Source organism: Thalia democratica, chromosome 9 (genome assembly GCF_965202585.1).
Source record: "Thalia democratica chromosome 9, ktThaDemo2.hap1.1, whole genome shotgun sequence".
Taxonomy (NCBI): Eukaryota; Metazoa; Chordata; class Thaliacea; order Salpida; family Salpidae; genus Thalia; species Thalia democratica.
In genome coordinates, this window is record NC_139173.1 from 12,246,458 (window position 1) to 12,255,289 (window position 8,832).

The window sequence follows — 8,832 nt, forward strand, 5'->3', positions numbered from 1 at the left end:
ACAAAAAGCTTATTATTTTTTTAATTTATTATAAATTAGTACTTTAAATTTAAATACTCTTCTCAAGCTGCATCAGAACAGCTTTGACTGAGGGGGACGGCAAAAGCTGTCCGGAGAAGAAGATAGACGCTCCGAGAAGATGTAGGAAAAGGAAGATGATTGAGGAACCTACGCAGCTAATGCTTCTCAGAAAGAAGCAAAAAATAAGACGTCGTGTTAAATGTCAATAAAATGCTTCTCATTTGAATTACTTTGTTTTATTTTGTCTTACATAAGAACATTACTTAATTTTAAGTGTTAAGCGCAAAAGCTTTCTAAAAAAATCATTAAATCACTATGTTTTAATGAGTGTATTATTTATAAAATACTTTTAAATAACAAAAAAATCAAAGCATTTTAAGTATCAGTAAAATAAATCTTTCTTTAAAAGCTGTATATAATTACATGGATAAAAGCGTTTATGTATCTCTTTAACAGCTATACTCTAAAAAGTAATACTGGATTTAATTTAAGTGTTGAAAAAGGACTTATATCCGCTAGTGTTTTAATCATTAGCGAGAAAGGTTTATCAAACAGATGTTTAAATATATTAAAAACAGTTTTTTTCAGTTTGTACGGAAAAATCTGTTTTTATGTTCTAGGGTTTACTTCTTTAAGTTTGTTTTTCACAAAAAACTTATACAATATTTAAAATACATGATAACTTTTTAAAAAACATTTAAAAAGTTAATTTTACTATTAAGATCGTATTAAGTTTTATTTACTATTTTATTTTAAAAAGCTAAAAACAAGTTGTACAACAAATAAAATTTCTTTAATTATTTCTATTTTTTAATTAAATTTATTTATTAGACTGTTAGACTTTCAAAGCGTTTTTTAGAAAACATTTAAAGTTATTTTACATTTTAATATCGAACTAAACATATTTTATAGATTGAATATACTAAATTAAAAACTTGTATATAGTATTCATGTGTCTAAGAACAACAATTATACTATGGTTTTTATTGAATAAATCTAGTCTGTTTTTTAATATGTTATAAATACATATTTAAAAGCGCTTGTACGTAGATCCATAAAAAAAACTATTAAAAATTTTTTCCATCATAGAGCTAGTTTGTGCTTCACTCACTGCAAAGCAAAATATACCTACCTTCTGTAATTCTCTAATTAACAAGTCTCAATAAAACAAGAGTATCAAAATTAATTTTAAATAACTTAACAAAAATAAGTAATAAAAATGAGTTAGGCTCTCTTGTTTATGATTAAGATTACGTTGGTCCAGTTTTAACTTTAATTTTTCTCTAGAATTTTTTGTTTAGACTTTAAACTTTTATATTAAATGTTTTATCTAATTATAAACATGCAGTTTATAGTTTTTTTTTCTTTGTAAATTTTGGGAATCAGTGTTTCTTCATTTTTTAAATAAAATGTATCTTAATTTAGCTAAAACTTCTGGTTGTATCAAATTAGTTTGTAATCTTAGTCAAAACTTGGTAAAATCTCATTTAGTGTACTGTTAAGAATTCAAAACCTTACTTTAAATGTATTTTTAAAAGGTTTTATATCATGCGAGCAGTTCATGTAGATTGTTTAAAAAATGCTTTTGAAATTTCTGCCATAAAATGTTGATACAATAGTTCATACTTTTAGTTGAACTTAATTTATTTTCTCTTTGTACAAAGTTTGAAAATTACTCAGAAATCTTTATTTTGTACTATCAGCTAATTAAATATTTTATTAAAATTAAAATATGTTTATCCAGAATTAAATATGCAGGCTTGACAATGCATAAGCATAGGTAAAAACCTAGATAAAATTTTTGCTATGAAAACATATTCAATGGCTTTATTTTTTGGTATTAACTAAAAACTAAATTTTGATTATGAAATGCTTTAACTAGTTTCGTTACGAGATAAAGTTTAGGTGAATTGCACGATAGTTTTATCTTTTAACTTTTATCTTAGTTTAATATTTTTAATCATGCTCAAGCGATAAAATGTACTATTTAATGTAACTCGTTGTAAAATTTCAGTTTTATACTTAATAAGATAATTATTAAAACACATTTCTTTGTTATGTTATTTATTTTAGTAAATGTTAATTATAACAATTAAAGAACGACATGAGATCCAAAACCAATTTTTTTTTTTTTAATCAGATTTTTACAATGTAACTACGGTAACAAAGTCACTTTTTGCGTTACAATCTTCAAGTAAAAAAGCAGAGAAGAAAATCTTTCCTGATTTAATTTCAGTAGATTCTTGTAGTACTTCATAAATATTTTTAGATGAACTATTTCCGTTAACTACTCTTGCATTCCAAAACTGAAAAAAAATTAAGCTATTTTTAAGGATTAAGCATTAATAATAATTTCGTTTTTGTTAATTTGTCTATTTTTGTTCACTCTTAAGTTCCTGTAATAATGATTGTTAATTTTTGAAACAGCTGTCGCTTAATGAAATAAGTTACTACGTAAAGATTATTAGCTTTTTTAGTGTAAAGATTTTTTTATTTTAGATTGGTTTTCAGAATTCGAAACAAGTTGTAAATTTTAAGCTTGTTAGAAATTTATACTAACTTAAAGCTTTAAATACTTGATATTTAAAGTTAAGATATTGTAATACTATACAGCTTTCTAAAAAACTAACTCTAGCCTCTGCTTTACAGTTGAAAGTTACCCTTGTAAGCCTTTGATTTTCGTTATTACTTGGCTGATTGAAATCTATTTCACCATTAACAACAAAATGAACATTTACAACAGCATTATTGCCCGATGTTGGTTGTCTGGAAAAAAAAAGTTTATAAAAGTAAAAATAAACTTAGAAGCTTAGTTTCAAAAGTATACCTTTTAAGTTTTTAGCTCTTATCTAAAATATAAACTTAATTATAAATATCAACTTGTCTCTGAAAAAGAAAGTTCTACATAACTTAATTTATCTCTTTTTTTCTTCTTTTTTATTTTGTAGGTTTGTAAAGTTTAACTGATAGAATTCTCAAAGTTCTCATTTGGACCCCTACACCGTTAACCCACAGTATATTAGTTGTTTTTAAATATAAAAAGAACTTAATAGTAAGTATTGTTTATGACTCTTATGATATTAAATTTTGATAAGAAGTTTAAATCTCAAACAATTGATTAATATGTTTTTCAGTTAGTTTTTTTTTAGAAGAATAAGAAAACTACAACCAGCAAAATGGTCTTACTTGAAACTTAGCTTGAATATAATTAATCTTTGCTAAGATCATATCCATTATAATATTTTTAATTTCTCCCAAATGTTTTTATAACAGTCTTAAATGAAATTTAATGATGGTCTGTGTGTTTAACATTTATTATAATTTAGTTTCAACAAAAATCATGTAGGTAAAACCGTCGTTTGTAATTTTATACAGATATTAATTATTTTATAAACTTAAAAACCCTATATAAACCATTTTATAACTTGTAGGTATCAAACTTGTTTCAAACACAAAATTATTGTAGGTATACATTGAAAAAAACGCTCATTTATCATGTTTAAGAAAATAAATATTTTCATAGCTTTTAAAATTACATGCCTTCACTTAGAAAGTAATGTTTTTGTAATTCTACTTAAGGTAACAACACAACATATTGAATATAAAAAGAAAGTAAATGTCTATTGTAAACTTCAAAAGTTTTCTTTTCGATGAAAATATAAAGTTTGCAAACTTTTGTAACCAAAAAAAAGTAATTTGTTATTATCTCGAAATATGGTAAAAAAATAATTGACAGTAAACTAATGAATTTTTTGGATATTACCTGTGTCTTACAAATAATCTTTTTAAATTACTAGATAACAGTAAAAAAACATTATATTCGACTAAAATTAGCATTTTTTATTAAGTAAATATAAACAAGCGTTTCCCAATGAGGGCCCCTTTTTGTGCGGTTTTAGTAAGAGGGCGAGTTTGAAAACTCGGGCAGTTATAGAATTTTAAACGAAACTAAATTACACTACATATTTTGGGTTTGAACAAGCAGTTAGTTTTTTGATTTTGTGCAAAAGGGCGATTTTGAATATATTTTCGGTAACCTTAGTCTAAAAATTTGTTAACATTTTAAAAAAACTTTAAACTAGTGCTGTTCATATGCTACAAGTGTTTACCGCAAACTGAATTTAAAACTAACTGTTCTAAAGTAATTAAAATGTAGTTTATATTTTAAGTAACAATATGAAATAAAAAAATTAAAAAATAATTATCTCAAGATACTTTTTTTATAAAATATTTCTTCAAACTAAAGTTTTAATAAAAGTTATATAATTACACTTTTAACTTTAAAACTATTAAGAGTACTATCGTTTTGGTTTAATAGTTATTTCTGTGTTTTTATCATAGTAGTATTTAAAAAACTGCATATATTTATGTTTATTATACTATTTTACTAAGTCTGATTTTTTTTTTGTGTTAGATTAAACTAACATTATAGATGGTATTGTTGGTGGTACAGGAGTTTCAGGGTTTGGTTCATTACAACCTATTGTGCTACCTACTTCTAAGTTTGATAACATTCCTCCACACGGAACAGATAGATCATTTAAACCGTTGTTCTATCAAATTTTAATTATATTCAATAAATTAACTAGTGATACATACTGTAAATTGCTAGTTCTTATAATTACTTTCATTATAAGAGTAATTTCAGCTAGTCATATTTTTTTTTTAACTTTCATATATAAACATAAATATATATATATATGTATATATAGTGAATAAAACTAATCTATACTACCATAACTTTTTGTATAACTTACTAAAATATTTATTAAGCTACAATAAAAAAAATTACCATTAGAGTAATATCTCTTTCACGCTTGTTTTCTGCTATTATGACGTCAAAGCATGTAGAGTAAAGCTCATTTTTGTTAAACTCCCAAAACCACACAAAAGTGTACTCACCTGGTGCAAAATTTTTAAATAATAATGAACAGTAATATATTGTCGTGAATATATTTATAAAAATGAAAATATTTAAAGTCTAATGTAAAAGGTACGTAAATAAAATTCTTTATAGTTTTAATTGTAGTTGTGAAAACAATTTACGTATGTAGTAAGCGAATTAAAACCTTGTTCAAAATCATCAGGAATATTAAAGCTGTAGGTTCCCATTGACCTATCTCGGTTCTCGCAAAAAGCAGGAGCATTCATATATCCAGGTTTCGGGTATTTAGTGTGATCATCAATGTTCACAGACCTTCCCAAGTCAGATACGAGAAACTGTTTGTAGTGAGCAAGAGGTTCATTAGTGTCCGTTCCTTTTCTACCGTGGTAAATTGCATTACCACTGTCTGGCGTAAATCCTCTTCTTCCACAAATTCCATGGCGCTGAAATTAAATTGTATTTTGAAAATGTTTGTTTATTTGTTTCAGTTATTTTTCAATGTTAATCAATAGCGAATTGATTAAAAAGTAGTATACTGAATTTGTAACAGTAGCTATCTTAAATAATTTTTCTGATCTTAAAAATATATCTAGCATAATTAGCTCTACTTATGTGTATAGTCGTCTGCATAGATACTTTTCTAACTTACAGGAGAAGTTTTTTAAGCCACAACAACATTTTGCAACTAAATTTAATGTCTACTACAGCTACTAAATTTAGCGCAAAATAATAAGCCTAGGTTCATTATTCTAAGTAAAGTTAAAAGTACCTTAAAATACCAATTTTTTAATGTTTAATAATTTTGAGTCAAGCGTCTTTCTTTGTGCTTTTAAATATTGTTTACGTAATAAAAACTTTAATATTTAAAAATTAAAAATAAATACAACTTAAAACCCCAAAATTAAATAAATAGTGTGTAGCTCGATGACTACAGATCTTTTGATATATCAGCTCTTTTGAAAATATATTTGAACGCTGACTACTTTTTCTTACTCGAGAGACAATATTACATTCATTAACTTGTAACTGGTTAAACGATAATGTTTACCCGAAAAACTTAATTAACTTACGTTGTTAGTCTAAAATAGTTAAACTTCAGTAGTTTTAATAATTTAACTACTTTTAAGATTTTTGTAATTACTTCACAACAAGCTTTTTTCGATCGGATCTTTTAATAAGAATTACCTTTAACAAAAGATACTTAAAACATTAATAGTATATATATTGTAGAACATTTTGAAGCGTCGTTATCAATATTTATTGGTAGTGCAGTGTTTTGTGCTATTAAAGACAAATAGCTTGTAACAGTCTTAGACTTTTTTTAAAACTGTAGATTCTATAGATACAAATTGAGTTAGTTGTAGTTATAAAAAAGTTCATGGTAAATAAACACTTTACAAGTATTTTTATCATTACAATCTATTTGTTATTTTTTCCATGAATGTAATTTAGTATTAAATTTTTAAGTCACTTGACAAGTAAAACCGTCAAAATTTGTTTTTAAACATCGTTTTTACACTTCAAGTTTACACTTAAGTTTAAATTTTACAAACAAACAACCTTCATTGGATGAACTAGCACTACTTGTTGTCCAGGATAGTAAACAGCTTTTGGGTAATTTCGAGAATAACTTGATCCGCTAAGTGTCGTCTTGCACGCCGTTGGAGCTTGTGATGGACGGTGATCGAAACCTTTTTTATTTTAATCAAGAAATTTTCACACGATAAAATAAAAGTACTGCTTTGTTTTCTTTTATTTAATTCTATTAAAGTTACTATGTAACATACCATAAAATACGTATAATCGATTGAAAAAAGTAAATATTTTGAAAAATTAATTAAAGACGCGTCGTCTAGTTCATTATAAACTTATTAAACTTAGAATTAGATTGATATTTTTGTATAGGCTATAAATCAAATAAAAAATTTAATATAATCTATTTCAGTTGTTTAATAATATTTTGTTTGTAATTTTGATCAAATTTTAAACTATACTAAATTATCAACAAAAATATAACAAAAACTTTAGTCATAAAAATAAAAACATTAGCAATGACAATAGCTATTAGTAGTTTTAATAATTCAAAAGTTAATTTACTTTTAGAGTAGAATATTTTATTAATATTAACCTCTATCAGATCCAAAAGAACCCTTTGGTGCAAATCTTTCAGAGTCTCTCGCGAAACCCCTACACTTTTCTGGATCCCAGTACCTACCGTTTTTCTCAGTATAATCAGCACATGCTATCCAACTGTGGCCAGAAGTTTTGGAGACATACGCTAGTAATACAACTAGTGGTACTAAATACATGGCTATGAAACTTTAATTTGGTTTAGTTAAAACAAAAGTTTAAAATATACATCAAAAACTTAAACTTATGTCTTTGTAAATAACTAAAAAAATTGTTGAAATGATTGTGCGTCAATTATAATAATTTTCCAAACTTAATTTATCTTACTACATATTTGTTAGAAAATTTCTAAAACTTAACTTTTGATAAAGAATATACTTTTGGTATTAGTTTCAGTTTAAATTTGAGCTTTATTTTAAATGTTTAAATGACAGTTGAATATAAAAAATTATATCGATACACATAATATTAATATGTGTTAGTTATTTGTATGCACTTAACAGAATATAAAAAGCTTAAAACTTTCTGCAATAGTTGTACTCAATTTGTTTTAATATAACATTAAGGTTGGTACTTCTTATTATGTTTTACCGACTTAATATTCAATTTTGTTCTCCGCTTTTATATTTAAGTTATTACTTTCATGTCATGAACGGATTTCTTAACGTTTTTCATGTCAAACTGCTTGTTTTAACGTTTCACTTAATCAGGAAGTGTTTTTACTTTGTGTGCATAAAGTTCTTGTGAAACATTAATGCTTATGAAATTAAGTAGGTCACAGTTTGTTTATTACTAACGACTTGAACCATTTTATTCTTTAAATAAATAAATATTATTTTTATAATCGCATTAAGTTAAGAAAAACCATGACATGAAATAAATTTTGTTGTTTTTGTTGTGATCTATAAAATTACATTATTGTTAGTATTTACTATATAAGTTTTTTTTGATTAATTGACTAAATAAGTTTACGAATAATAACTTTGTTTGAAAAAGTTATCGTTTATTTGATATTAATGTATCTAAAATTAGTTTTTTTAAGATTTAAAATTTTAATTGAAAACAAACTTTCTATGCTTTTTTTTTTCTAGTAGCCATTTAGTTTAGTTTGACGAAATTAATGAAGTTTCAAGACTAATAAGTACTTACTTTATGTCTTAAAATATGCAATTTTAGTTTCTTTACCTTTTATGTTATAAAATCTATAGATTTTATACTTTTATTTAACTCAAAAGTAGTTTACTTAAAGTATCATTACCTTTTAGCATACAAAAGTATTGTTCAACTACACATTCAAAATTATGAATCAGTAAATCAAAATAATTCAAAGATTATTAAATCAATTTAATTACAATTTTACTATCTACATTTATTCTGTTCAAAAAATAAATTTATGTCGTTTTGATTTATAGTACTAAATAGTTGACTCGATTCACTTTTTTGGTAAAGATATTAAATGTTAGTCTATTGCATAAGTGCTACTGTGTTTTTGTCATGATAATTTTTTGTACTAACCAACTTTGTTTATCTGGTTAACTGTTTTTTGTTAGATTAATCATTTAAAATTGTCAAAGCTGGTCTTAGCGTTGAAAAACATTCTATTTATAAACAAAACTTCTTCTTTGAACACTTTCAACTAAGTTCCTTATAAATTTTTTTTTTGTCCAAAAGTCTTTATTCTTGAGGTATCATTCGTTGGTTAAAAGTTTTCTTACCTCAGCAAAAATTTAAACAATAGTTTTTTTAACTTTTATTTAACTAAGAGAAAAAACATTATTTAACAGCTGATTACAAAC

General features: G+C 24.7%; 1 protein-coding gene across 1 annotated transcript; it reads right to left on the minus strand.

Annotated features, from left to right (window-relative positions):
• Positions 1-2,165: 2,165 nt before the first annotated feature.
• On the minus strand, positions 2,166-7,215 carry LOC145844832 (uncharacterized). Its single transcript, XM_082952251.1, has 7 exons — positions 7,035-7,215; positions 6,467-6,597; positions 5,091-5,349; positions 4,814-4,923; positions 4,447-4,574; positions 2,652-2,787; positions 2,166-2,327 (listed from the first exon to the last, which is right to left on the minus strand). Exons 1-7 carry the CDS (start codon positions 7,213-7,215, stop codon positions 2,166-2,168), a joined length of 1,107 nt encoding a protein of 368 aa, XP_082808377.1.
• Between the last annotated feature and the right edge of the window lie 1,617 nt (positions 7,216-8,832).

Excerpts from the sequence above, each read along its gene's own strand:
- LOC145844832 (XM_082952251.1), bottom strand. The coding sequence starts at position 7,215 with ATGTATTTAGTACCACTAGTTGTATTACTAGCGTATGTCTCCAAAACT. Across the intron at positions 2,788-4,446 it reads CCAACAATACCATCTATAAT|ACAACCAACATCGGGCAATA; the intron begins GTTAGTTTAATC and ends TTTTTTTTCCAG. Across the intron at positions 2,328-2,651 it reads ACTGTAAAGCAGAGGCTAGA|TTTTGGAATGCAAGAGTAGT; the intron begins GTTAGTTTTTTA and ends ATTTTTTTTCAG.